General features: G+C 43.6%; 4 protein-coding genes across 5 annotated transcripts; all 4 read right to left on the reverse strand.

Moving 5' to 3' along the window:
- Window positions 1-505: 505 nt before the first annotated feature.
- On the reverse strand, window positions 506-4,637 carry znf410 (zinc finger protein 410). Its single transcript, XM_067241486.1, has 11 exons — window positions 4,181-4,637; window positions 4,053-4,104; window positions 3,719-3,851; window positions 3,387-3,566; window positions 3,009-3,227; window positions 2,680-2,839; window positions 2,145-2,326; window positions 1,960-2,049; window positions 1,644-1,763; window positions 1,233-1,352; window positions 506-1,051 (listed from the first exon to the last, which is right to left on the reverse strand). The coding sequence occupies exons 2-11, from the start codon at window positions 4,083-4,085 to the stop codon at window positions 951-953; spliced, it is 1,338 nt and encodes a 445-aa protein (XP_067097587.1). The 5' UTR covers window positions 4,086-4,104; window positions 4,181-4,637; the 3' UTR covers window positions 506-950.
- Window positions 4,638-6,554: 1,917 nt separating this feature from the next.
- Window positions 6,555-9,854, reverse strand: cipcb (CLOCK-interacting pacemaker b). The gene is made up of 4 exons (XM_067242402.1): window positions 9,617-9,854; window positions 8,678-8,851; window positions 8,385-8,575; window positions 6,555-7,991 (listed from the first exon to the last, which is right to left on the reverse strand). Exons 2-4 carry the CDS (start codon window positions 8,784-8,786, stop codon window positions 7,086-7,088), a joined length of 1,206 nt encoding a protein of 401 aa, XP_067098503.1. The 5' UTR covers window positions 8,787-8,851; window positions 9,617-9,854; the 3' UTR covers window positions 6,555-7,085.
- Window positions 9,855-11,209: 1,355 nt separating this feature from the next.
- On the reverse strand, window positions 11,210-15,933 carry LOC136947994 (placenta growth factor-like). 2 transcript variants are annotated; one of them, XM_067242241.1, is made up of 8 exons: window positions 15,825-15,933; window positions 12,705-12,738; window positions 12,345-12,541; window positions 11,935-12,014; window positions 11,717-11,746; window positions 11,581-11,646; window positions 11,437-11,505; window positions 11,210-11,280 (listed from the first exon to the last, which is right to left on the reverse strand). In XM_067242241.1, exons 1-7 carry the CDS (start codon window positions 15,888-15,890, stop codon window positions 11,484-11,486), a joined length of 495 nt encoding a protein of 164 aa, XP_067098342.1. In that variant the 5' UTR covers window positions 15,891-15,933; the 3' UTR covers window positions 11,210-11,280; window positions 11,437-11,483. The 2 variants fall into 2 exon arrangements, with proteins under 2 accessions (XP_067098342.1, XP_067098341.1); XM_067242240.1 differs by having other exon boundaries at window positions 11,210-11,505.
- A 3,545-nt stretch (window positions 15,934-19,478) lies between these two features.
- actr10 (actin related protein 10) lies at window positions 19,479-25,872 on the reverse strand. The gene is made up of 13 exons (XM_067241773.1): window positions 25,707-25,872; window positions 25,142-25,214; window positions 24,918-25,000; window positions 24,699-24,807; window positions 24,418-24,525; window positions 24,194-24,261; window positions 23,949-24,028; window positions 23,008-23,043; window positions 22,791-22,870; window positions 22,541-22,614; window positions 21,897-21,978; window positions 20,824-21,025; window positions 19,479-20,492 (listed from the first exon to the last, which is right to left on the reverse strand). The coding sequence occupies exons 1-13, from the start codon at window positions 25,781-25,783 to the stop codon at window positions 20,311-20,313; spliced, it is 1,254 nt and encodes a 417-aa protein (XP_067097874.1). The 5' UTR covers window positions 25,784-25,872; the 3' UTR covers window positions 19,479-20,310.
- Window positions 25,873-27,642: the final 1,770 nt, after the last annotated feature.

The following is a 27,642-nucleotide window of genomic DNA, read 5'->3' on the forward strand; positions in this document are numbered from 1 at the left end:
CACTGACAACTGGCATCTGATCGAAGCCTAAAGCCGGTCGTTTCCAACATGACTACCATAAGGTCCAGTGTTTTAGACATTTTGAGGCAATCGGTTTGGCGATGACTTGTGTGCTTCATATTACTAAAGAGTTAATGTCTTACAAAACCAACCAAGGCGCCCAACATGTACATGTGGATAAACTGCTCAGCCTTACTTTCAATAGCAGATCACGAATGTTGAATATGGTCTCCATAATGTCTTTTGTAAGTCAATAATTATGTTTAACTTGTTGGTAGCAAATGGTACTGGTTGCAGAAACAGCACGTGTTTGCACATTTAATGTTAATTGTAATTGAATAATTATATCGGTCAGTTTTTGAGGTGTCGGGAAAATTAGGAGCCTTATGAAACATTTGGTAGCATTTTCAGAATGAACTGCTCTCAGGAGAATGCACATAAGAGTTGATAGACAATGAATAAAATCATTCATCTATACATATACTTTCAGTTTTAATAAAACTCAACTTTTTATATCTGTGTCACTACTTCTTTGGAAGTGAATTGATATTTATCAGTTATAAACTACAGAAAGGTGGGTTTGTATAAACTTTTGACTTTTCCCCACATCTCCCACCAAAACATAATTGTTGGCAGCTAATTACATATCTACAGGGCTGACAGCTGAGAATGGAGTAATTGAGGAAGCTTATTAAGGAAACTAGGGGGGGGGGTGTTAAACAAAACACATTGGCTATATTAGACAGCTGTGAATGTGGGTGTTCAGGGAGTGTTTTAGCATCAGTCAATCACACAAATTACCTTATTAACTATCATAATGGTTTGGGACTTTGCAGGTTAGTCTTAAGGATTCTGCTTCCAGAACATCACTCAGCTCCATGTCAGCTCTACCTTGTCACCAGCGGTAGAGTTCTACATGTGCAACCAAGTGTCACAGTGGACGACAACATCTACAACAGAGCCACCACATCCTCGCCATACGAGTGGCCGGCAGTTGTCATGGTCACCAGATCATGTGATTGAGAGAGGACCACCACGGAGTCTGCTGAGCCTTGAAGGATGAAAAAAAAGAAGAAACGTGAGCTAACAGGACCCCTTCTGGAATCACCACGTAGCGATGACTGAGAAGCATGCATCTCTAGCCGTTATACAATAGCAAGGAAACAAGTGAAGAAGTGAGCCCTTTAATTTAGCGCGCGAGAGAGAGTGTGTGTGGGTGTGTGTGGTGCTACCTTGGGCTCTCAGCATAGCATGGTGCAGATTCATGGGTTCCACCCCTGTAGTCATGGTGACCATGTTGTCGCCAGCCTCCCCGTCTGCCTCTAGCAGACTGCTGTGGGTCAAGGCCTCTCCTGTCAATCACACAGCAGGCCTTAGTCTCACAGCAGTCAAGACACGGCAGATAACAGGAGCAACACGCTTCCTCAGGGACGTTCTAGCTCTCAACGGTCCTCTGTGACTCACTGACTGCACAGCACTGCTACACAAGATCTTGTTCCACTTATTATTCCACTTATTCCAACACAAGAGCAAAGCACTCTCTACCACCATCAGTACTTCAGCATTGTGTAAGATGAATTCAAAATACTTTCATGTTGCGACTAATGTGTGTGTGGGTGTGTCCTGGTTGGATATTGTGCTACCTGTGTCTCTGCCCTCGTTGCACAGGGCCTCCTCTCCATGTCTCTTCCTCATGTGAACGTTCCTGCTGCCTGACTGAGAGAAGGTCTTCCCACAGATCCCACACTGGTGGGGCTTCTCCCCTGCAGACAACACAGCGTCACACTTCACATCATACAGCCACACCTTCCCTCCATTGGCTTTATGTTGGGGGGTTTTACTGCTGCTGTTGGGTGTTAATTGCGAGGCTGGATGTACTGTGAAGCGCTGGCACACACGCTGCACTGTCACTTAACGGATGCCGTTCTTTAATTCAATTTTGGCACTTCATGCTCTCACCTGAGTGCACCAGCATGTGTTTGCGAAGACTTGAATACTCAGCAAAGGAGCGCCCACAGCCATCTGCTTCACACAAGAAAGGCTTCTCTCCTAGGGGTGCATATACACAAGCAAAAACACCTCTCTCACATCTGTAATAGCGCGCCATATCATAACATCCGATTAACAGCAAAACTTCAGCCAACCTGTGTGCGTGCGTTTGTGGTTCTTGAGGTTTCCCGCGGTGGTGAACTTCTTGCCACAGCTCTTCTCCTTGCAGATGAAGGGTTTGTCTCCGTTGTGGGTCCTCATGTGGACCTGCAGTCTCTGCAGCACGTAGAAGCTCTTCCCACAACCCTCCGCTCCACAGCGAAACGTACGATCATTTCTGACAAAATACACGTCCTGAATGTTTCTGTCTTTTGAGGTAGTTTGGCCTTTCTGTATTCCTACAGTATTTGATATGTGCTTTTGCTATGTCTGTCTAACAGACAGAGATACAATATACGCTTGATGAATGTTTGGAATTTGGGATATAGATTTAGTCACGTTCAAGTGTGCACAAACAGACACAATGGTCCTCTAAGTAAGACACATAGCTACTGTGACAGAAAGGTAAAGACTGAGAAAGATGAGAGGGCGCTGGAGTAACTTGGCATAAAAGATAAGATTCTGGTCTGGGTTCCAAGGCTATGAGGTGTGTATTCTGTGTATTATTTAGTGTGAGATCTGTGTTCTAACCTGTGTGTTTTAAGGTGGTACTTAAGGTGGGCTGGCCAGGTGAAGGTCCTGTAGCAGCCCTCAAAGGAGCAGCGCAGAATTTGCTTGGAGAGCGTTCGGTTGGTCCGTGCCGACAGCTCCCGTTTACCTTCCTCTGACGGAAAACTGTGAATGATGTCACCTAGGCAACAGGACAGACGCATTACAAAGAGGCTAAATAAGTCTTAGGATGGATTCAAACCAGTACACACTGAGGCCGTAAACCTAACAAGTAACTGATGTAGACCAGGAAGGTCTAACTCCCTCACTGACATCACACGTTGAGTTCTAAGCCGAGTTTGTGATATTACCGTTAGTGCCACAACCAGCCTTGGCATCCTGGCTTGCCTTGGCATCCTTGGCCAGCTGTGCCCGTGTGGCAGCGATCAGGCTGTCATGTGCCAGCTCCTGCACCCGCAGGTACCAGGGGGCGCTGCCATCCACCCCGTAGTCCCCCGACGAGACCACCTCCTCCTCCTCATCCGCACCATCGGCAGAGAAGATCAAGGATTCAGAGGAGGCTGCCAGACCTGAAGGGCAAAGCAGAGAGGAAGAGTCAGAAGAGGAACAAGTTCATTGTTCCACACACAAACAGAGGATTTGGGAGAGTACAGGCATCCTTATATAACTTATATAACACACTCCATTCTAGTCAGACAGGAGAGATTGAGGGGGCGCGGAGCCTGTACCTTTCGCGAGGTTGAGCAGGACGTAGGAGGTGCTGTCTGACTGCTGCAGGTCGTGGAGGACGTGTGGGGGGCTAGGTGACCCCCGGGGGAGGGGGTTGGTCTGGACCAGGGGGCTCTGCTCAGCACCCCCGAACTCTGACAAAGGCGGGGACCTTGCAGACGCATGGCTAAGACCACCCTCTGAGATGAGGTCGGGTGCACAAGAACAGGAGAAAATGATCCTTTACTGAGAGAAATCCACACAAATGTGTCAACTGGCTCTGATACACACCGATGTTTCTAAAGGTGCTGTTGGATTGTTGACATTGTGAACAGTGAAGGCACATGCTGACCTGTTAGCTCAAGGGGGCTGCACAGGGAGCTGTCGTTGGGAGCCAGCAGTGGAAGGCAGGTGTGTTTGGGTTCTAAATCTTCGAGACCCTGCCCGAGAGGGATGGACGCGTTCTGCACGAACTGAACCAGCAGCTTTTGAGAGGTGACAGGTGTGCAGGACAGGTAAATGGGTTGAGAAAATATGTAAGGCAGAGACACAGTCAGAGTTGCCACTTATAGACAGGGGCTATTGTACTCATACAAGCGTAATATGCATTGAGTGTAATATGTTATAAAATTATAACAGGTCTATCCGTCTTGAGCAGTACATAATGTGATGGCTGGTGCAATTACCTCAGGTTTGGAGTCAAGCTCATCAGAAAGCATGGATTACAATTTGTGATAACTGCAAGAGAAATACGTCATTAGAAAGAAATATTTATATGGTCCATAAAATTACAACAAAACACTCAGTTACTTACCGCTGATCGACCTGCTTATTGCGAGATGCCCAGTTGGTCATAGGTTTTGAGAAGGATTCATGTCTGATTCAATAGCACATCATTGAGTCTGACTGTAAAAGTATTGACATTGAGTCAAGTATTGCAAGACAAGTACATTATTTAAGGAGATACACAAAAATAGTAGAGCAACTTCAATATTGTGTTCTAGCTGGTAGCTAGCTAACGAAACGCTCAGTGCCCGGTGAGTTTGTTATTGTTTGTCTTAGCTAGCTAGCTAGTAGTAGACTATGGACAGTGTCTAGCCTGCAAGTTCGACATACAGCGCATCAGCTTTTGTCCCATACGTATTCAAAAAGCAATGTTCTAAGATAAAGCTCTACTTCAAGTTATTTTAATAACTGTTTACTTGATATGCTTAATCTACAGAGAGAATTGTGCTAGCTAGCCAACAAGCTAACTGTTCTTTCACTGTCAACTGTTCTACGGAACAGCGTAAGGTACAACAGCAAAACACTTCCGCGTATTATAGTTGCAGATACATTGTACTTGACTACCATCTAGTGGTTGCAGTTCTTTCGGTTTTCATTGGGTCTGTCACAACCCCTTGGTCTATCTCTACGGGATATATCATTATAATAATGATATATCTATATCATATCATATCCATAAATCATAGCTAAATTATGGTTTTATATGTTTGTTAATTTATTTTAACCGAATACCATTATCCGTAAACACCACTAAAACAAGTTTCATTTGGAATGATTTTATTAAGCAAACAAATGAATATTTTAATGTACAAAATGTGCCCTTTCACAAAACAGCACACTAACAACTGTAAGTTGTTACACTGTCATGTAATTATGTGCTTGGATTTGTTTGGCTGGATAAATTGTGTTTAGTTCCTAGTTTGTGTTAAGGAATAAACAGTGTTTTTCCAAACCCAGCATTAAGACACCATCTGATGATCATGTCTTTAACAAGATTTTATGCAACTGAAACTTTGAAATGATCAACACACACATTTTATTGAGATAAGAGAAAGCAGGTAACAATAAAATACAGTTGACATTAAAATATGAGACTCCCAATAAAAATCATATAGCAAATGTTTTCTGGTAATCAAACAAACCACCTGTTTATATCACATTACAGATAGTAACAGGTGTAATATATTTAAGGAAACATCCATGTTGTAAAGTCTTTCCTGTTACTGTACAAATGAGCACCACCTTCACTCATTTAAAATCTGAAGAAGTTTTTTACAATTTACTGGCAGATAAACCCTTTCTAGATACCTTCCAATAGCATTTTCAGCTAATTCAAGGAGATTCAAGAAGGAGTGTCTCGCGTACACATATTTTATTCCGCACGCTAAACACCTACTTGAACATCGAGTACAAAAACCGAGAGTGAAACGCAAGCTTAACGTAAGCAATGCAAGTTTGATGGCTTTCAAACGAATCGTCATAGTTACCAAAACACGAAAGAAGGAGAAAAAGAGTACCTCTCTTTGTTGCGGAACTCATGTGAATATTTCATTGCAGTAAAAGATTTAAAGCATTTATGACAATTACTGTTGTAACGGTAAACCAAATACCATTCACAACTTGTGATTCATAAGTGCTTGTTTCTTTATTGGTTAAATGCTGTCTGCTAAATGACTAAATGTAAATGTTAAAAACTATCATGAACATAAACCTCATCCAATTATCTAAAATGTCCTTGGAAGACTAGCTGTTGGTTCCTAGCAACTTAGAGCTGCTGGCTATCTCTCTGTAACCCTTGTGTCACTCATCTCAAAGTGTTGCCTTGATTCAAACCTCCTGGACCAATACAGCATCAAATACATACGTGATGTATGAATATATGAATGTATGAATACCTTAACTTGACTGTGAATCTATGTAGAGACACATCACATCAAAATGCTGGATGCTACAGCTGCCATCGGCATGGGAATGCACTAAGAATATTGTGCCAGTGAGTGTTAAGTCACACATCACCAGGTATAAAAATACATAAGATACAAATGACACTGTCTTCAAAAGATTATTTTCATAAATAAAGTTAATCACCCTGAACACACTCAGGACATAGTAAAAAATAAAGCATTCAGCACATTTTCATCTCTACGGGTTTCGGCCAGTGCTTCACAACACAACCATTCAAAATGTACAACCTAAGAATAGCAATGATGCAGTCAGGGTTCTCACACCTTCAGACCAATGAATTATCATGACTTTTACATTATTTGAAACCTTTTTCAGCAAGTGAGCATGTTTCACATTGACACAACTGGTCACCAGACAGGTGTTACGTATTACACACGAGTTGAAGCTTTTGGTAAAATAAATATATAATTTGACTTGACTTACAAATTCTTAGAAATAATTTTTTTAATTATCAGATTTTTTCTAGTTTCTCTACAACCGTGGGGACTCTGAACAATTATGTTAATTATCCAAAACAGTAATAAAGACTTATTTACAAACAGTTGGGCACAGGAAGTACCCAAAAGTACAGACACAGGAAGTACGTGCTGACAGAAAAACCAGGTTTGACTCGTCATGCCATGTTCCATTGTTGTCCCCAGCTGCCTGGTCAGATCACTGGGAGACATGAGTCAGTCACGGCAGAGCTGAGGACTCTTTGAGAATCACAGAGCGAGTTTCACTGGAGGTGGTCTAGCAAGGCAGAGAGCAGCAGAGGATCCTGTTCAGCTGTTACAGTGGCCTGGTTTAGGGATAGGGCAGGCTGAATGCAGCGTCTAAAGAAGTATATAGGTCAGGGTATCTGTCTGGGAGGGATTGAGCTTTGGAGGCAGTTATTGACGATCCAGCAGTCATCATCAACATCCCCAATCCTCAATTAGTCCCACCTCTACCCGTTTTAGTCTGATGGATGCTAGTCCTGTTTTAGACTAGGCATGAAATGACTCCAAACCGTTCAAGGCATTCCTCCCATTCTCTTTCTCCCTGTTTTTATCGCTCTCCATTTCCTGCAGGCTGGTCTGCAGCTTGGCACAGATGCTGGGGTCTCCTGTTTTCAAAGCCTGCACGAACAGGCTGGCGTCTGCCTTCAGACGGTCCAGGTCGCTCTGGGTGCGTCGGTTCTGTCGGATCAGCTCCTTGGTTCTCAGCGTGATGTCCAGGAGGCCCGTCTTGCTCAGGATGTTGTAGGTGTTGCAGAACCGTTTTCTCTTCTGACCTTCTGTGTCACTGTTGTCGCCGTCCAGGTCGTGCTTGTAATTGTCGCCCAGAAAGCAGGGGTCCTGGGTTATGGGGTTACTAGTGTGGTTTGAAGGAGTTATAGGGGGGGACGGGGTGAACTCCGATCTGCTGACAGCTGGGGGGGGCAACTCCTTTGCAGGGCTGCTGCCGGCACTTGAGTCTGTGAGGCTTACAGTCAGTCTGCTCTGCGGTGAGGGGGACAGGCAAGAACTAGGAGTGGCAGGGAGGCTGGGAGTGGACGAGCCAGAGCCAGGAAGACGTCTCTGCTTGTCTCTGTGATGGCGCTGCCGGTGGCTTGAAGCCAAACTGTGGCTCCTCGTAGAGCCAGAAGAGGAAGAGGAGGAGAGACTGCCTCTTCCTGAAGAACTCAATTTGTCCCCAGTAGGGTGGGGTGCTATCTTGGGATAGGACTTGAGGATGGGGAGATACTTTTTGGGGCGCCTGCGTTTTCCTGAGCCTTCCTTAGGGACGGAGGGGCTTTGGTTGGATACCACCGGCTGCAGGAAGACCACCTGAGACTGCTGGACCACCGGCTGAACCACCTCCACCGCAGGAGGGAAACTCCAGGGCTTCAGTGCAGGGGGGTTGTCACCAGGCTAGAGAGAACACAAGAGTAACACACAGATTAGCCCCACCACGACTAGCACAGCACACGATGCCTTCTTCTCAGGCTGAAATAAGTCAAAAATCGTGGCTAGTGCAAGACAGAAAGTTTTGTTTCTCTTTGGTCTCACATAGGAAACATGTTTTTATTGATACCTGATGTTAAAATTGTAAATATAAAAGGTTATTTTTCTGTCAGTTTAGCTTGTCTCTAATGTTATAGACAAAATCAAACCTAACAAAAGAGAGAGTAGAACTTGTATCCTTCTCAACCTTACCCTCGGCATAGTAGAAGCAGACGCTTAAAATATAAATCTAGTAAGTGCTAGTCAATCTCTCCCATTTCCCCACAACTCCTATGATTTCATGTGTGTAATCTGGTCTACCTGTTTCAGAACCACGTTGTTCATAATGATCATGGGGGAGAGGTTGGGGTAAGAACCAGCCACCTGCGCCAGCTGGGAAGGCTTGGACCCCGACCCCGAGCCAGGACGCTGTGATGCCCTCTTCGCTCTCCAGCAAGAGGAACCTTCAGAGTCTGTTGGGTCCAGAGTGCCCATGTGTTCAGAACTAGCATCTGTACATAATCGAGAGAAGAAGTAGAAAATGTTATGAATGTCACAATTTCCCAGGGGACAGTGCACTCTGTATGGGGATTGTCTTTCACCGAAAAACATACCTGAGAATCCAGAGTCCCTCTCAGAGTCTCTTTTGACACTTCCAGACTTCATGCTTCGAGATTTTCCTGTCGGTCTGGAGTGACCTTCAGCTCTCCTGTTGGTGCTCATTCTGTGTTTTTCCCAGGTTAGGTCTTATCACACCTTAAACCACACCTGTCAGAACATCTGAGACACTAGGAAACAAAAATTGCTAATTAGTTTTTATCAAAATTTGTATTTTTCATCCCATTTTTTCTATGCCTGCTATTTTGTAATTACTTTTTTTTTTTTTTACATATGCACTAGTGGTTAACATACATTGATTCATAAATACATAGGCTACAGACTTTTCCGACACAGCTTCAACCATCAGGCATCAAGATTCCTTGACAGATAACAGTCAACAGTTACCTTGTGTGATCTGTGCAAATGACCAACAATTTTCTTTTTTGACTTTGACCGAATAATAAACTAGTAACGACCAGAAACAATATATTACTGACATGCAAGACTGGCTAACTTTGCGATTATCTGGCTAGAACATTGCTCATCTGTGCAGTAATTACAAAATGATGTTATGTTCTGATACGAATGACTAGACTGTAAAATGTGAAAGGAATTGGATGTATTTAGTAGACGCTTTTATCCAAAGCTACGTACAAAATAGTGCATATAGAAAGCAGCAGCTATCGACATAGCCCGGTGTAACGCAGTCACGAGTTTTGTGTTTTTAAAGACGGCTATTCCAAAATTAGCTACTAATGTGTCCTACTAGGAACATAGCTAGTGCTAGCAACAAAACTAGCCTAGCTATCTTATACTTGAACAAGCTTTTAACTAGTCACAATAATATGTCCTTGGTTGACGACACAGACAGTCTGGCGATAGTATCTGATCGTTTTGGGATAATATCGATGACCTAAAGGAACACTAGTTTCCTAGTCCTTAGACAACCCTACCTTTGCTTTTGTTTTGCGTCCGCTGGCACCAGTCTCTCAGTCTGGCTGCGTCTTCCGTGCGGGACAGCTAGCTTGCAGTTAAACGGTACGGTACACGGGACAGATACACCCTTGACAGCTCAGTCACATGTAAAGGGTGATATATCGTTAAATTAGGTCGGTTTCAGTTGAATGATTAAATCTCTAACCAAAGTATCTAATCATCAAGTCATACACTCGTTCACGCAGTACAGAAACGTTCTCTAGCTGTACAGAGCAGGGGGAAGTACACGAGATTTGATAGTCTTTGTACCTCACCACTCCATATTTGGACACATGGGGCGTGGTCATCAGCAAAGCGCGTGAAGAGTTGTAGCACGTCACATACTTTCGGCTCGTGTATCCCGCCCACTTCCAGTATTTCACTGCTTCCAATTGGTCCAGGAATTGGCATTACGCCCAAAAACGTGACCAAGCTCAGAAGTGTGGCTACACGAGGACACTGTGTACACTCGCTATGGAAAGGAGGTGTCTTGAGGTGTACAGCGCATGCGTTTTATTTGAATTACGAGGTAATCCAGTGACGCGAGATCTTAGTGTTCTGTTTCATTACATAATAGTTCATCGGCTGTCTCCCGTGGTTCACCTTTGACTACACACAGGAGAACATTGAGTAGCAGTAAGAATACCCCAAACACGTGTCCGTACGACATTGCAATACATTTAATATTTCCTCAACTAATAATTACAAAAAGACTAGCTGTAGATTCAAGGGTTTGCCACCCCTGTTGTCGGCATGGTTGATAAAGCGTTTGACCCTCAAGAGTGGTGAAAACTAGGGGAAGTTCCCTATTGGCTGCCCTTCACATGAGTGCCCCTTTGTGACACTGCCCAATGTCACCACCCAACACAACCGCAGACGAGAAGTCAAGTTGTGACACGCTTCATGCAATAAATTATGACAAAGTGCCCTCTACAGCAAGAATATCCCACAAGGTGTCTTAAATAGTTCCCACCTAGTGGAGAAAACGTGATGTGGTTCCCTTACAAAGGTCATAACGGTATGTTCCCTAAAAATTTACAAGTCATGTATCGCAAATAACTGTCTAATACTGACACAAAATAAGTAAAAAACGTATCTTTGTATGTCATATGTACATTTTATTACAATAGCATTAGTAAGTGGATTTGTAGATGGAAAAACTTGAAATAGCCTATAATTTGTAATGCATTAAGATAACATTTTAATGTAAAGACAAAAAAGACTGTACATACATTTGTTTTAACCCCCCCCCCCCAAAAAAAAAAAAACTGTCACAGTACCCTTGTTGCCATACAAATACAATCCTTCCACAAACCTCAGAGGCCAGGCCTCATTACCAACATTCAAGAATCCATCTTCACGTTTGGTTGTGCACTAATCCACTAGAGCAAAATAAATGGGGTTCTGTATTTTGATACCATATAATTGTTTCACAAGCAACATGGTGGCGCCAAATAGTGTTTAGTCAGTGTCCCATGGCAGAGCAGTTACTGAACAACGGGTGTTGGCTTAATCCCTTTCCACTTGGGAACCGGTTATCTCGGGTACCCCTCCCACCCATCCCCCCTGTGTCCATGGAAGTAGCTACCTGGCTACTGTGGTAGCAATTCTAAGATGAAAGGAAAGAATTGGACGTGGATATCTGAAATATGCCCATGTAAAAAAAAAAAGTACACGATTTGGAAACTATGGGTATCTGGTGCCCTGTTAACGACAGAGGACAACCGCTTCAAGTATCTCGTGTCTGAGAGGTACAATGGGTGTATATCTGCTGACCGGCTTGTTTGTGGCCTCGTACGTTAATCTGATTGGACAGAGGCCTGAGGTGAGGGGATGAGGATGTTCCTACCCAGGTGGGCGACGACACCTGCAGAAGGAGAAAAAGAATGAGAAGCAGCACTTACACCGTGCGTGAGGCCTTCCTTGTCAACAGAACGCTTACCTGCCACAGTCTTTGGCTCTCTTCCTGTGTTTCTTCCTTCTTGGTCTGGTCCTGCCTGACACATGGCTGGAGACAAAAACTGGCATCACGATTATGATGTGGTTCAAGTTATGATACAAATAAGTCTCTCTCTTACCTTTTATTATTCACTTGGACCAGTCTGGGTCTAAAACAACAATAGAGGAGGTATAATTACTTATAGTATGTTCTATTCACACGCTACACTGGGACATGAGATCCATGTTTGAATTTAGAACAGATTCTGGCTTAGAAAAGAGGCTATTCTATTTGAAAGTATGGCTAAGATTCAGCGGTATTCATGTCGTTCATTAAGGTCTGCTGGAAGTGTCATACCTGCACTCACAGATCTGATGCTCCACAAACGTCAGCTCCACATACTGCTTCTTCCTCTGAGATGGAGTTATCCTCAACAGCTTCAACACAGAGGCAGATGAAAAGATAAAACACAGTGAATTGTGAACCATCAGCTGGTTGTGTTACCGGTAATTGGTTTCTATTGTATTTTCGAGGGGGAGCGTTGTGTCTGTTGTGGGGGCAGAGGGTTAACAGCGGTTAGGGAATCGGGCTAGTAATCAGAAGGTTGCCGGTTCGATTCCCGGCCGTACAATGACATTGTGTCCCTGGCCAAGGCACTTCACCCTACTTGCCTCGGGGGAATGTCCCTGTACTTACTGTAATTCGCTCTGGATAAGAGCTTCTGCTAAATGACTACATGTAAATGTAATGTAATTAATCAGCCACACCTGCATGGTGACGTTGCGGGTGAGAGTGGGTGTGCACTCCAGGTTTTCGTCTCCACAGCAACCAGAGCAGCGCCAGAGGGGCACGCACGCGGGGCTGTAGATGTGCTCCACCCCTCCGGGATACTCCTGTTCTACGTCTACCGATCTCTCCATCGAGCGACACAGGCTCCTCCCCCACACCTCGTGAAACAGCATGACTGCAGAGGGAAGAAACAGGATTCAACAGACCGCTCACCTGATGCTGATAACTGAACTATGCAAAACGTTTCTCTACTGCACAACTGTGAAACAACACGTGCTGTGAAGGATCGTTTCAGCTTGTGAGTGCACCTGAAGCCAGTGTTTGGATTTAGCACTGACCTCTCGAGGGATCTTCATCTGGCGGAGGAGAATTCTAAAAAGAAAGAGTAAAAGGTTTGATCGATGTAACATACATCACCAGCTTTATGGTGCTTGCTGCTTGCTTTATAAATGGCCATACTGTAATATACAGGGGGGATCCCCTGTGTTCTCAGTGTAAAAGAATGGTGTAAAGATGAAACTTGTTATACATAATGATCACAGTAACATACATCACTGAATTGCTTTATCAATGGCCAAACTGTATTATACGGGGAGGGGTATGGTTGCCACCTGTCCCGTATAAAACGGGATCGTATTGAAAAATAAAATGCACAAAAAAAAGAAATCTAATTGTGGCAGCCCGCCACAAATAAATCAATATATGTGAAACACTGGATAGGAAATAGCCACTTTCATCATCGTGCAGTTGAGTAGCACCATCTAGTGGCAGACAGAGTGTAGTGCACTCATGAACGAAGGGGGCTGCACTAAATTTTCAGTTCATTGGAACTAAACCTGTAGTGTGAAATATACACACCAGAGCATAATACAGAAACCACTCTCCATATTCCCCCCAAAAAGGGCTTAGGTGTAATGTTTATTCTAAACTTCTGTCTACCCTCAAATGGCAGGCACAGCAAAGCTGGGTACATGGGGGACAAATCACTCATAGAATCTCCACAAGCAGCGTGGGCGTTCGGTCAAGAGATCATGGGCATTTTCAGGTTGAATGAGAGCTGACAGTTCAAATGAACACGTAGTCTGGGTGCTGATTTATACGTTATAATGACCTCTACACATTCTTTATAAGCATTGACTGTTGACGATAAATTAAACTTGAAATATATTGCTTGTGGCTCAAATGAAACAATCAGGACATGTATTTGCATGCAGTCAGTGGCAATGATACGAGAAACTGGATGCTGACCACTGAATTAGAATTCTATGGTATTCTAATTACGTTAATGGAAACTGAATTCCACCCTCTGAGGCCAGTCACTGGACCGTGACTATAAAACTACATCATACAATGTTCTGTTTGTCTATGTGTAGGTCCTTGTTTCAACAAACTCACTCTCATTTCAATGGTTCTTTCCACAGGAACATAAACAAAAACATACAACTGCAAACAGTGATGAACAGTCCTCACAGACAAAAGAAGAGACCCAGTTCTTTGGTCTGTGCTCCTAAACTGAGCCCTGACAGTTTTTGGGTAGTCATCCTTGACCCCAGATATCACCCAGTTTAGGACATGGAGGACTAAATAAGCCCAATCTAGGCAGAGACACGTTGCATCACAAAGTCCACTGATTGGTCACGTACAGCACGACATCAAGGCAGCCATATGCCAGCGAGACTATATGATCCCCATATCCCCAATGGTGATACCAGCCAAAACAACAAGTAAGACACAATCTATTCTTTGTTAATCATCAAACATTACAACCTCAAATGTCAACTTTCTTTTTTTATATCTATGCCTTTGTCTTTTATAAATGTCAGACTCATTTTACAGAGCAGTGGAGAGACAATAATTAATATTTTTGTTGGGTTTTGGACGATTTTATTCCCCTCATGGACTCATGCAGTCCCAGCTGGGCTTGTTTCAGTGGGCCTAATAAATATCACCATTCTCCCCCATTGAACACTACTCCATCACCCACAGCCTGCTGGCACGATAGGGACTATATGAGATCCCTTCTCTCTCTGGGTTTCAGCTGGGCTGACTCTAATTCCCAGAGGATCCAGATTACACAAGCCAGAAGAGCATGTATGAGCTGAAGCTACTCTACACTGGTCAGCATCCCATTCTTTCAGACACTTGGCAGAAGTGATGAGCTCATTAACTAGGTCTGCTCCCTTCTAAATATGGGGTTGAATATCAGAAACACAAACACAAACTGAGGAGCAGGACATTTGTGTAGAAAATAAAACGAGTCGAGGTAAAGGACCGACTGAAGGTCGGAGAAACCAGTGGAGAACTGGCAAGATGTTTTGGCCAGAGTAGCCTCTGTCAAGGCTGCTGGATGTGTGTGTCTGTGTGTGTCTGATCCTCTTATGGCCTCATGTGGTGTTTCAAGAGGAGGGTGCACCTGTGCAGTCACATCTAAGGTTCCCCACAATGGATACTCCCATGGGCCTCAACCAATGGGCCAACAACCACTTAGCTCTCTGGCAATAGCATTCAGCATCCTTTATCACCCCTCTGACCACACACACACGCTCGTATATATCACCTGGATACCGTACATTGATCACACAAACACCATCTGCACCTGAGACTGTTGCTTACAGACTCCAGGTTTTTCCTCCCTCCAAGATATGTAACAATGTAAACATAAAGGCAGGGCAGATGTACTCAGTCCCAGGGGTGTGGATGCTGCAGCTGTATCTGTGGACTTTGTCGTGTAAATATCTTAATACATGAATAATCGGTATTACACAGCCACTATAAACAGTATTGTAAACATCCCACCCAGTTTGAACTACACACTACAATTCTCAGAAGATTCCACAGAGCTGTCGCGTTTCCTCAGTTGTAGTCTATTAGATATGATGTTCATAGGTTAAAGTGGTTGCCCTCTGTCAAAGTAAGTTGAGAAAAAATTGCCCTAAATGTGACTCTGAAATGTGATTACTATTTCACGTGAAATGGTAATAGAAGTCACATTTAAGGCCAGAGAATACATGAGAGGGCTCCTCCCATATAAAGCTGGGGCCAGCTTTGACATTGTGTCCAAGTAAATATCTAGAAGGTATATAAATAAACAAATAATCCACTCATTGTATGTGAATTTCAAAAGATTATCTTGATTTCATTCAATTGGGTCTCTTTTCAAGGGAGTTCTGGATACAGCGTAGAGTATTAAAAAGCCACAGCACAAAAAAAACTACAATACAATAATAATAAGTTCTTTTCGTTTTTTTGTACTTTTAAATTTGTATAATCATTATCATCGCGGTCTATTCAAGTAGTTATGGCAGCCTGCCTACGTATTGTGTTGTCAGGTTTTCTCAAATTAATTGTTACAGTCACAGTCGTTTATGTTTCTGATAACTCAAACAGTAAACGTTAACTCAGTGAAAGTTTCATAAGAAATATTCATGCCATTTGGAAAAAAAACGTAATTTGTTTACCTGAGCAGGTGGCAATTGAAGGAGAAGAGTGGCTAAAATCTGCGATACACCGACAAGAGAATGCATTTTGAAGTACAGGTTTCCGTTGATAATAAGGTAAAATTTATATGTATGTGATAGAAAAAGTACTGCCGAAAGCAGCAGCCGTGAACAGCCGTGAGTCAGGGTCTGTGGATGGGAACATTATCCCGCGCTGCTGAAAAAACACTTTGAGAAGGGGAGATCCTCTTCAAAATCCGCAAACAAGTAGGCTACGCTACGCTATCAAACAAGCATCATTTTTTCATGTGGCGCACCCTACACTTATATAAAAATGCCATAACTTGATCTCACAGGACCTTAAGTTGGGTTGTTAGAGGTACATCCGATCATAGAAACGTGCGAAGCATTGCCCCTTTATTTTCTCTCTCTCCATTTCTCTCTTTTTTTCTTCTCTATCAACCTCCCGATTCCAATGTGTAACTGCAATCAATCTGAAAAACACAACTAGTTTAAAATCTAGCTTGCTTTCTTTGTTTATTTATAGTTTGCACCCCCAAGGCAGGAACTGCTTTTCGTAGTGGGGCTCCCCCTATGAGGTTAAAACACACACACACATTCCACAAATATAGTTTATCAGTGTGTATGTGTGACTGCTAGTTTACTGGACGGCAAGAATGAAGGAGGATTCCTTTCAGACTTTCTGCTCGTGTTTGGAGCTGTGAGGGTGATAACCTCAGGCCAATGTCTGTGCCCAGACAAGGGACCACCCTCCCTGCGCCAATGTACATAAACAAACAGAGACCAGACATCTACACAACCCTTAGTCATGATTATACAGAAGAAGTTTGACAAGAGACGTGTTTTGGACTTGGGATTGATTAAAAAATCCCAAACTAAATACACTCAACAAAACAGAGCAGCAACAGGTGTTTCATGTGAAATCCCCTCATAACACAGAAAGACCATGTTTGTTCAGCTATTGGGGCATGAAGCACACCTAGTTTGAGGTGCCCTCCCCTAACCCTAACCCTCCCAAGGCTACAATCCTGGCTACAGTCCTGTTTATAAAGCCAGAGTGATTTACAAGCTAATTAAGAAGGTCTGTTTTGAATGTGAAGAGATAATGGGGATGGATGATCCTGTCCCTGTCACTGACTGCCTCTCATCTCACACTGCGATAATGGTTGGTTTGGTGTTTGTACAGAAGAGTTCTCATTCCCACAATATTCTGATATAAGCCTGATAATCAAAGTATGAAAAATGAATGACCTTCATCTGCTGTAGGTATGAACTGACTTTTGAGTTGGGGGGAAATACACATTGTACTGTCAGAGAGTCAAACACACCAAATACTCAATATTGAGTCATCTGTTGATTCTAAACGACTCATCCTTATTCTTGCACCACTTAGACAGGCTTGAGTATATGGGAGTCAGGGAGTCATCTTTCCGCTCAGGATCCTATGGCGGGGGTGAAGGCACAAAAGACAGCTGCTGCTTCCTGTCCCTGGGAACCATGAGGACACCCAAGTCTCAGCCCATCCGCAGTCCCCTCTGGGGGAGGGAGATGAGGCAAGCAGAGGCTGGAGGGATGGTTGGGGTGTTCCCAAGGCTGCACAGCAGGTGGGAAAGTTCAGAGCCTCCATGGGATACCCCGTCCATACATCCAGATGTAGATGTATGCAGGAGGACAAAAGGCTCACAATCTGGAAAAAGGCTTGTCTCTGGAGAGCTGATGTACTGGCCTTCTGGATTCACATATGGCCATACGCATGCGACCATTCGAAAACACACGAAACACAGAGAATCTCTCAGAGCTCCGTCTTCATTATTGTAACAACTTTTTCCACTTCTCAAATTGGCACCGTGTTCTCTCGAAAGCCTGTAGTCATTCAACTTCCTAAATTAAGACGCGCTCTCAGGATAACTGTGGCCTTGCTTTGGCTGTTTAGGGTGAGTGCTGTCCTCTACGGTTCACTGCGTCTAACCTAGGTGGTCCCACAGTACCACAGGGATAACCACCAGAGAGATGCTTCTGGAAACTGCATATTATTAGAGACAGAAGTCAGAAAGAGAGACAAGGGGGATTTACGTCTGAACGCTGTGACTGAATCATGTGCTGTTTGGCCCATTCATATTGATATTCTTATTTTTCTATATATTTTATTTATATTTTATAATTTACATTTTACGTTTTATTTTTTAGATTGTTAGTTCCTAGGATTAGTTAAACTACTGTGCTTTTATACTTTTTGATTGAAGATCCGTATATGTTTATTGTTTGTACCTTCCGGTCACAGTAAATTCTGTGTTTGTGTAAACCTACATGGCGAATAAAACCGAATTCTGATTCTGATGAAACATCAAACTGTCGATTTCCCAGTCTCTGTGCCAACCTCTGGATCCAGGTGCATCTTGGCTACAGTCACTGTTTCTCAGACAAATAGTATCTAACAGACACACTATGATTGATGTCCCCCGTGGGACAAACAACTAGTCTCACTCTTGCACATTAAGGGATACTCACGCTTCGACATGAGTCTGAATGTGAGTGAATGGCTCGCTCGGTTTGTTTCCTCCAGACAGCAATTCTCTGTTCAGTGTTGCCCAACGCCCATGTGGGATTCATAATATATCTCCTGGCCCAGATCACAAAATATATGAATTTTTTGTTGATTTAATATAATAGTTAAACCATAGGCATATGGCCTCCAAAGGGAAGTCAGCTGTAGGATTGCACTAAATCTATTGATGTTGGATTGAGATCTCTGGGATTGTGCAGTAAACTGATACGGTCCCAAGAAGGAAAAGAACCATGCATTTGAGAGTCAAGGGTTTATCACTTGGGTTTTCCTGGAGCTTATTCATTGTTCTGAATTCAAACACATAAACGCTAGGGCGTGATCTTACAGCCTCTTTACAACCGACCACATCAGTGTTTCATCACAGCCGGTACTTTCCCTGCGATTCTTAAAACAAGTGTTTTCAGTATTCCTTTACCCATTTCTCTGTCCAAATCAGTTTTACATTTCATAGGAAACTCTGCCGTCTCAAGAATATCCTAGTTCCCACGTCAAACTGCTGTGAACCAGCCTGCTCTGGCTCTCTGGTTAGGCCCAAGTTGGCTCTGGTTAGCCCCGAGGTGGCTCTGGTTAGCCCCGAGGTGGCTCTGGTGAGCCCCGAGGTGGCTCTGGTGAGCCCCGAGGTGGCTCTGGTGAGCCCCGAGGTGGCTCTGGTGAGCCCCGAGGTGGCTCTGGTTAAGCCTGAGGTGCTCTGGAGGCTGACAGTGACCTAAACCAAAGACGTGAGCTCCAGACCCCCGTCTTCCCAGGGACCCCCGGCCTCTCCCTCCAGCCTGTCGGATCATATTAGTAGAATATACAGCTGACAGTTTGATCACTCCTCTGGGACAGAGTATCATTATGTTCAAAGTATAGGCGGGTGTCTGTCTGTAACCCATCTTCAAACAACCCCCCCACTGCTGTCTCATTTCCTGGAGAACGCGGAGGGAGCGTTCGGCCCCGTCCTTCTCAGAAGAACCTTCGCTGCTTCCAAGTAGGAACGGTTTTGTAGACCGTCTATGTGAGAACAATGTGGAGAATTACACGTGTGTGTTCTAACTTACTGGTGACAAGAAAAATAAAACGAGTTGTACAAAATAGAACATCAGAAACAGGGTTTCAGGAATGTTTATTTAGCGATGTTGATTCAATAAAGAGCATGGGGGGAGATTAGGAAATCCGTACATGGCTATAAAACAATAAATAAAGGCAAACTATTCAAACTGAATCGTAGCGTAGAAGCATGGTATTGGAGTCGCATTTACAATGAACACAAGGCAAATTCACAGAGCCAAATCTCGACAGGAGTTATGAGTTAGCACGCATGAAAAACCACAACAACTGCTCATGTGGTTGACCTACAGTTTCTTAGGAGTCGCCATCAAAAGGATCACTAAATCTCAAGCAAGAGGTTTAACATGAAGGGAGCGCTCGGCAGGGGATACAGAGAGGGAATCAGATCCATGCGTCTAGCCTAAAGGCTAGTCAGCAGTGTCAACATGACCTCCAGGTTTACAAAGGCTTAAAGGGCCACTTTTCATGGACTCTAACCTCTCGGAGAATCGGCACATCTAATCAATTTGCAGCATTCTCGCTGGAAGATGACAGGCTCTTCATGTGCTTCAGGCTAGCTGTACAACACTGAGGCTCTCAGAATGAGGCACGCAGAAACAGATGCCTTCTTGGGACTTGACAGTGAGGGGGGGAGATGTCGGGAGTTTCTCAACAGTCTGAAGTGGCTTCCTCTCCACATCCACTCTCGAGAATTCAAGATGGCCGACAAGTAAGAACATATGGTCACCCTCTCTATCAACCCTCTCTATAACCTCCAAACCGAGGTGAGAAAATCAGTAGAGGAAGCCACCAAACTGCTGAACCACAACCGTTAGTCCACATAACTGTGAAGTTGATGACTGCTGTTGTGGGAAAGTTGGATTCTGACGTTTATTTCTCAGTGGAGAAGGCTCTCTTCATGAGGGGAGGGGGGGTCTTCCCGGCGTCGTAGACCGACTCTGGGGGTGGGGAGTTCAGGGAGCACCAGTCTGGGATGCGGCCTGTCTGGTTGTAGTAGTCCCGGGAGATGGAGCGACTCCCTAGGATGTCCTGAAGGGCTCCAAAGATCGCTCCTGGAGGAGGGAGAGGACAGCAGGGGGCCCACGTCAACACTGCTTCAAGTCTGGCTGCTTCGGAGAAGCATTTAAATGATATCTGTACAGATGATGACATCTGACACTGCTGCTGGTGGTAATAGTAAAATATAATGGCACAATAGAACTACACAAACCACCTTACCTGCTCTAATCAAATAAAGCTTTATTTGTGTACAGCTTGTTTTACAAGCCCTGAGTAGTCACTGCACATAACCCAACCTCTACATTCCTCATAAATGAGTTGACGTAACTAGGGCATTGTACTGACAGTTAAAGTGGGAACCCTGTTTGATGTGTGTCTTCCTACCTCCCAGCCACGCCGTGCAGTTGGGCTTGGCAGGTGGAGAGTGCAGACGGAAGGTTTTGGTGGCCAGGGAATCGCAGTACTGGGGTTTCTCCACCAGGAGGCGTATCTCAGCCATCAGGCGGTGCAGGAAGCCAGGCAGCATGGCTGTGCCTCCGATCACCACCAGATTCTCAGACAGGGCCTTCCTTGTGTCTATGGGGCACTGCAGGGGGAAAACACACACAGCAGACACAAATATAGATCACACAAAGGCTCAGCCTAGATTGGATACAATACATACAGAGCCATTTAGATGAGTCCAAAATGAGTCCAAAAATATCCTCCCCCTTGACTATAACAGCTTTCTTTTTACATGTTGTGGGCAGCACTAGAAAGCCCCCTGTGTTCTCCGATTATGAGAAGAGCAGACCACTCTATTGCACTGTATTTCTATGGCCCCGTGCAGAAACTAGTGCACAGACATTTACTTAGAAGCAAATAGTGATAGATAAAACAACGAAGACCTTTGTGTTACACAAGTGAGTTAGAGATCCGCAGAAGCCTAACGAAACAGCAAACACTAAGTGTGCCCGACACCACTTTAGACTGAGTGTGTGTGTGTGTGTGAGTGTGTGGCTGGCTGAAACATTACTCCACAGGGACCGATGAACAGACTATTGCTTACAGTGCACCTGACGTGAAGTTTTACAAGGAAAGTAATGGAGAGTTCTTGGCCTATAGAGATGAACAGGCTGTCCAGGCCCGCTCTGCTCACTGTCCCTCTCAGGAAACTACCACCCCTCACCACACCCCAACCACTGCAGAGGACGTGGGTTGCCACGGCAACAACAGAACTGTGGGAGTTATTTTACAGATCTAATTGTAAAAAAACAGAAATTGTCTAAATATGGTAATGAAATGTCTGCTTTCATAGTAATGGGGAAATTCCAGATGGAGGTTATGGTGACCCAAACGTAACAGTTTTTTTCCCTTCTTTCCCTAAATAGCTGAATCTTAGTGATTAATCTTAGGGGTGATGAGACCTTCTGCTTAATGTTGAAGCGAGTGAGTTAGCGAATTAGTTGGTCTGTTACCTTGACCAAAGCATCGAGAATCAGAGTAGCCACACTCTTTTCCTCGTTGTCCTGTTCAAAGAGCATCTCCATGACTGAATCCCTGGACAGAAAAACAAACAAGAGACCTTCACTATTCAACAGCATCACACCAGTCAGTCCCTGCTCAATTGAACTTTAATTTCATTAATTAATGCGGTGCCTGAAAAAGACACCCAGTCAAGCCAACACACTGAGAATCCAACCCTGCTCTCATTCAGAGACCTTCTATGAGACAGATAGTTACGACAAACATGTCTTGTGACAACCTAGATTCAGTAATAGAAGGTGACCCACATAATTCAGGAGGAAGCACTGAATATGAAAACATATCTGCATTTTATAAACCGTCTAGACCAGGGGTCTCCAACCCTATTCCTGGATCTGCCGGTATGTTTTTGCTCCAACACTTGTCTAACACACCTGATTATAATCATTTGCTGGTTGGTCAGGTAACTAGTGTTGAATCTGGTTAAATAAGTGTGTTTGGAGCAAAAAACCTACAGGCAGGTAGGCAGGTACAACAGGGTTGGAGACTCCACAATTTATCCTGCTGTGAGTGAGTAGAAAAACGTTGATTCCTATTAAGGCCACTGTTTATACAGGTTATTGTGAAAAGCAAGTACCTAATTGGTCCCTTTATATGAAGAATCTTCTCCCCGTCCAATGGATACTCAACATCAGGGGGTGGAGTTGGACGCTGCGAGCAGATAGGTTGCAGATGAACACACATACCTCGAGGGTAACCATCAAAGTGTTTTTATGAATCATGTGATTTCTTTTATATTGTAGAGGAAGAGACCAGCAGGGGTAGTCACATTCCAGTATTCATGCTTCCATATTCTTACTAGCCCATCTGGCTGGGGTGACACTGACCTCAGCTGTGCCCTCCAGGTTAAACTTTGCCTTCTGGATGTTCTGGCCTCTCTGCAGGTCGCTGACAAAACACGTCCTGACTGGAGAATCAGCCACCATTCAGAGATGTGATGGTCCACATGAGCCCAGGTCAGACATTATGTATACACTGATACCCTGTCAGTTAATCAACTGGAAAGAGCAGAAAGATCCTCAGACCAAACTGTAGAGAACCTACCCTTGATGTCTTCCACAATCTCCTCTGGGATGGACCCTGGGAAGAAAGGAGAGCATGGAGAGAAATAATTGTTTTTTTTTACAACCCGCTTCTCCGATTGAACCTTTTTCTTTTCATCTCACTCCACTGGCGCAGTGCTTTTATAAATGACTGCAGAAAGATTTCTACGTTTAAGCACATCTCTGTTTCTTTCTCTCCTAACGCCCTTTCCTTCACCTGCACTGATCTGAGGTCAACTGAGATGACACGTGAGAGATAAGATGTATTCCTATATGTTGAATGTATGCACCTTCCTGCCAAAGTAAATTCCTTGTATGTGCAAAGTTTCATTAAAACCATTTCTGATTTTGAGTTACACCATTGATATTCACAAGTTTACTTCACTGAAGCAAACATGTATTTATCAGTCCTACACAAACCTGAAAAGACCTAGACTGAGAACCAGTTGAAGTTTGTCGAGATAGCTGCAAAGGTAGAGTTTGGAAGCCTAGAGGAGGGGTCTAGTGCGTGCCTGTGTTAATTATTGATGTGTATCAGGTCTCCCTGGTCTGCACCATCACCAGAGCTGCATCCTTGACATGATGATTCACTGAACAGAACACTGTCCTCCAGCCCGATACAGGAAGGAGCAAGGCAGGAACGGCTCAAACTAACTGTGAGTAGATTTATAATTTAAAAGTGAGAAAGGATTTCCTTCCTGGTACATCACAGGAAAACAACCGATTATAAATTCATCATTCTGCCTGACTTATTAGGGCCTTTGAGTGAGATTGGTGGTAATGGTACTGCTAGTTTATGTACCCTTAGTATAGATAGTCCACATATTTAAATTTTAGGTCCCTATATGTTTATTGTTTGCACCTTCCTGCCAAAGCAAATTCCTTGTCTGTGCAAACTTTCATGGCGAATAAATCCCATTCTGATTCTGATGTAAATCTTACCTATAACTGCAGGTAGACTTTGGCCTGTGGTGGAGTCTGAGTCTACAGTGCACTGCTCCACCAGCAGGCTATCTAACTCCCTGAGGGTGAAACACACACAAACGTAGAGGAGGGTAAGATGGATATAGATAGAACTTAGTAATAGATAATAGATAGAAGTTAGTTTCCTGTGGCTTAGTGCATGACATAGGCAAACAGCCACGCATGCATAATTTTTTCCCCTCCCCACAGAGTCCCATAATTACTTATGAATGGCTTTTCCGCCCAAAGGCAACGCCTCCCAAGCAGACAGGATGGGGATGCACTCATAGACCTAATTATTGAGTTAAGGAATTAAAGCTTAACGCAACATGTATCTACATTGATCTCTTACAGTTTTCGAACTTAAAAAAAGTAATCCAAAAAGACGGTATTGATGACATTGGCCTATACAATAAACATTTTGTTTCTGTCCACGGGGAAAGGATACAGGTAGAACCAGTGTCTCTGTGTACCCACAATCCATCACCAACCCTGAATTAATGCCCAGGGTCATGATGGACATGAGATGACTTGGAGCAAACAGCACAGAGGGAACCTGGAAAAGACAAAACGAGGAGAGAAACATAACGCCTACGTAGACACCAAAGTGTCACACACACAGATCAAATTGATTTGTATAACCCTTTTACAAACCAGTTCTATGGGCATATGTGAAGCCCTCTGTGACATTGCTTGTGACACAGATGATTAGTATTTGGTTCCGGTTACCTCAAACTGTTTGAAGAAGACCTTGGTAAGGATCTCTCTGAAGTGGGAGGGACAGAGGATGGACTCAATGATGACAACTCTCCTATCACGAGGGTTCACCAGCAGATGCCTGGGTTGATGAAACAGCATTTTGTTAATTTGAGCTAAAGAATGCTAAGCAAAAGGATTGGTGGCACAATGTGAAAACAATCTTCCACACCACATATAGTAGAGACTCACCTGAAGTAGAGAGTGTGAATGAACTCTTTGAGATTGGCATATAGCTCTTCTGTGTTGATGTTGTACTGGACCACTTTGATTGACTGTTAAGAATCATAAACGGAGACTCGCAATGAGACAAAAACTCTCTCCTGCATTACAACCAAGAATCAACGATGATACAAACTAACGAGCTCTACAACATCCAAAAGGCCGAACTAATATCAAAGTCTGACAAGACTAACTTGTTGTTGTCCCGGCTTCTGAATTTCGCTGGGTATGATAAACCTGGGCCCCGTCTCTCCCGCAAAACCACATCTTCAAGACAAAAACAATACGTTAGAGAGTTAGAAAGCTAGCTTTATGGTGCCAAAATATTGCTCTTGATTCATTCCATTTAATGCCATTCTTGTGCATGTTTACAGAGACAAAAGACTGACTGTACATCCCAGAGAAGCTAGCTAACTCATATGACCTGCCCTAGGCAATACCTTTTCAGTTGTCAATTATTAACCAGCTATGTTAGCTAGATAGCATTGGATTAACTATAGTTATGTCTCGAGATAAACGATTGTTCGTTTAGTTCTTAATAGCTAGTATGATAACTAAATGTATGCATGAACTTCAACGCTAGGTATTCCATATCGCTAGAGCTACCGTTAGCAAAACAAAAGCTAGCTAGCAAGGCTAAGTCAATTAGCAAGCTAGCAGTAGTACTCTCGACTAGTCTGCAGCGCTATGCTAACCATAAATATATTCGCAATCATTGCTAACAAGCTAACGTTTTCAAGCAGCTAACGAAATACTTACTTTGTATATGATGCTCCTAAATCTATGACGACAGCGGTTTTCTCTCCTCCACTACCCAACCCTTCAAATAAGGGCATTGTAACCCAAATGTGATTATATATTTCTTATAAAAGATTATCCACACAGTGTGTAGGCTATGCAACGAAAATGTTGACTCTCAGCTGGGTTGGGCGGGGTCCTCGTTTTGATGGAAGGACTTCCGCAGAAATGCCTGATAAAAAATACTTTGCGTTCGTTGACAAAAGTTGACTAAAACGCCATTACAACACCGACAAGCCCCCCAACATCCCCGTAGGAGGGTTTGAGCAATTACGTTGAAGCTATTTACATTATCATTACTTTAACTTTGGCTGATGAGCTTTGATAATGTTAGATTAAACTTTGTAGAATTTTACTTTTTGGATGCATCACTTTTTTCAGCAGAGATTTGTTAGATATGTTTTAGATATGTGGCAAAGGGCTTTTATGGACCCAGACATAAATAGGTTAGCGGGTGAGTTTCTGTGGAGCTGTCCATTTCAGCACCTCCTGTAATTGCAAGATCACCTCAGCAGCTATAGTGATTGAAAATAAAAACAAGCATTAACAAATTCACGTTCTATGAGTAATCGATTTCACGTAAACGATTGACTGCATTACTGACGGTTCTTAAAATGTATTTCCTCTTGCGCGCTCAACAGCTGCCAGTTCAGCACCACACGCGCGCGCATTCTGCACAGCCGGTGCACCCCAGCGCGTGCAGGCTGCTTACACTAAATGACGCTGGCTTTTTCTTCAGCTTTCTTCCGGATCAATATAGGCAGCTACTGATATGAAATTAATACCGATGCAATACAAGAGCACTATTGTTTCAAATAACATTCGGAGAAAAAACTATTTCTCTGAAATGTAATCACTGCTCGATACGGATCTGCAGGTAAGGACGATGGTAACGGTGCATCCTATTCGTTAAGACTTTTCCTCTGGCATATCAGTATCGGTTGTTATGTGTTCAATCGAATTACACGATTTATACCAGACGTCTAATAAAATATTTGGGCTTGCATATGAGAATGTTTATGTTTATGTGCACAAAATTATTTAAATTCGTGCACCTGACTGCTCAGAAGTGCACTTGACTAGTCATCAAAGCTTGACTTCGCCGCATTGTATTGTGATGTTTATTTACCGTGGTCTGTGATTCCTCGTTTAACTGGCTAATAAAGCTGGTGCTATTCAGCAGGCTGTTCATCGAGTGCACAATTTTTCAGTGATTGGTACTGGAGAGGTAGATAACGACCAAAGCAGGAGTTCAGCATTGTTTACACGGAGTTAGACGGTGTATCATCTGGGTTTAATGTTGTTGATCCCTCCAAGACGCTCGTCTGACACGCAGGCTACAGCAGGGTGTCACCCTGGCAACGAAGTCCCATTTCAAACGTCTGTTTACAAGTCCGCTCTACATTTTCTTATCTTCGGTAGGCTTCTTGACTGTAGCAGAACATTTAATTTTAGACAGTTGCATGGAGGCTGTCTTATTCTCTTTTATACACCTATGTGCAGGCAAATGGCAAATAAATGATGAAGGAAAATGTTCTGTTCTATTGTATTAGGCTATATTCTATGCTTATGTGCTGAACTGTCACATTCTTCCTCGCTGTTCCGTTTGATTTAGAAATGACATTTGCCGTTTTGTCATAGCAGAGGCTTAGGGTTGGCAAAAGGACCTGAACAGGGAACCTGCTGCTATTTATAGTTTTCTAAAATGCAGCACAGTGGTTTGCTGTGTCAGGATTGTATTATTATTCTTATTCTCGCTCTCTCTTGCTCTCTCTCTCTTTCGCACATACATCCCCCTCCTCTTTTTTCTGGGTGAGTCTGTGTGTTTGTGTTGAAGAGCGAAAGAGATGGATGTGATAGAGAAGAATAGCCAGATAACCAGAGAGGCGAGGAGAAA

Source organism: Osmerus mordax, chromosome 8, assembly GCF_038355195.1.
Source record: "Osmerus mordax isolate fOsmMor3 chromosome 8, fOsmMor3.pri, whole genome shotgun sequence".
Taxonomy (NCBI): domain Eukaryota; kingdom Metazoa; phylum Chordata; class Actinopteri; order Osmeriformes; family Osmeridae; genus Osmerus; species Osmerus mordax.

Excerpts from the sequence above, each read along its gene's own strand:
- znf410 (XM_067241486.1), bottom strand. The coding sequence starts at position 4,085 with ATGCTTTCTGATGAGCTTGACTCCAAACCTGAG. Across the intron at positions 3,567-3,718 it reads CAGCCCCCTTGAGCTAACAG|AGGGTGGTCTTAGCCATGCG; the intron begins GTCAGCATGTGC and ends ACCTCATCTCAG. Across the intron at positions 3,228-3,386 it reads CCTGCTCAACCTCGCGAAAG|GTCTGGCAGCCTCCTCTGAA; the intron begins GTACAGGCTCCG and ends TTTGCCCTTCAG.
- cipcb (XM_067242402.1), bottom strand. The coding sequence starts at position 8,786 with ATGAGCACCAACAGGAGAGCTGAAGGTCACTCCAGACCGACAGGAAAA. Across the intron at positions 8,576-8,677 it reads GAGGGACTCTGGATTCTCAG|ATGCTAGTTCTGAACACATG; the intron begins GTATGTTTTTCG and ends GATTATGTACAG. Across the intron at positions 7,992-8,384 it reads ACAACGTGGTTCTGAAACAG|CCTGGTGACAACCCCCCTGC; the intron begins GTAGACCAGATT and ends TGTTCTCTCTAG.
- LOC136947994 (XM_067242241.1), bottom strand. The coding sequence starts at position 15,890 with ATGCATTCTCTTGTCGGTGTATCGCAGATTTTAGCCACTCTTCTCCTT. Across the intron at positions 12,739-15,824 it reads TTCAATTGCCACCTGCTCAG|AATTCTCCTCCGCCAGATGA; the intron begins GTAAACAAATTA and ends CTTTCTTTTTAG. Across the intron at positions 11,506-11,580 it reads AGAGCCAAAGACTGTGGCAG|GTGTCGTCGCCCACCTGGGT; the intron begins GTAAGCGTTCTG and ends CTCCTTCTGCAG.
- actr10 (XM_067241773.1), bottom strand. The coding sequence starts at position 25,783 with ATGCCCTTATTTGAAGGGTTGGGTAGTGGAGGAGAGAAAACCGCTGTC. Across the intron at positions 22,615-22,790 it reads ACCTGGAGGGCACAGCTGAG|CGTCCAACTCCACCCCCTGA; the intron begins GTCAGTGTCACC and ends ATCTGCTCGCAG. Across the intron at positions 20,493-20,823 it reads CTGCACGGCGTGGCTGGGAG|GAGCGATCTTTGGAGCCCTT; the intron begins GTAGGAAGACAC and ends TCCCTCCTCCAG.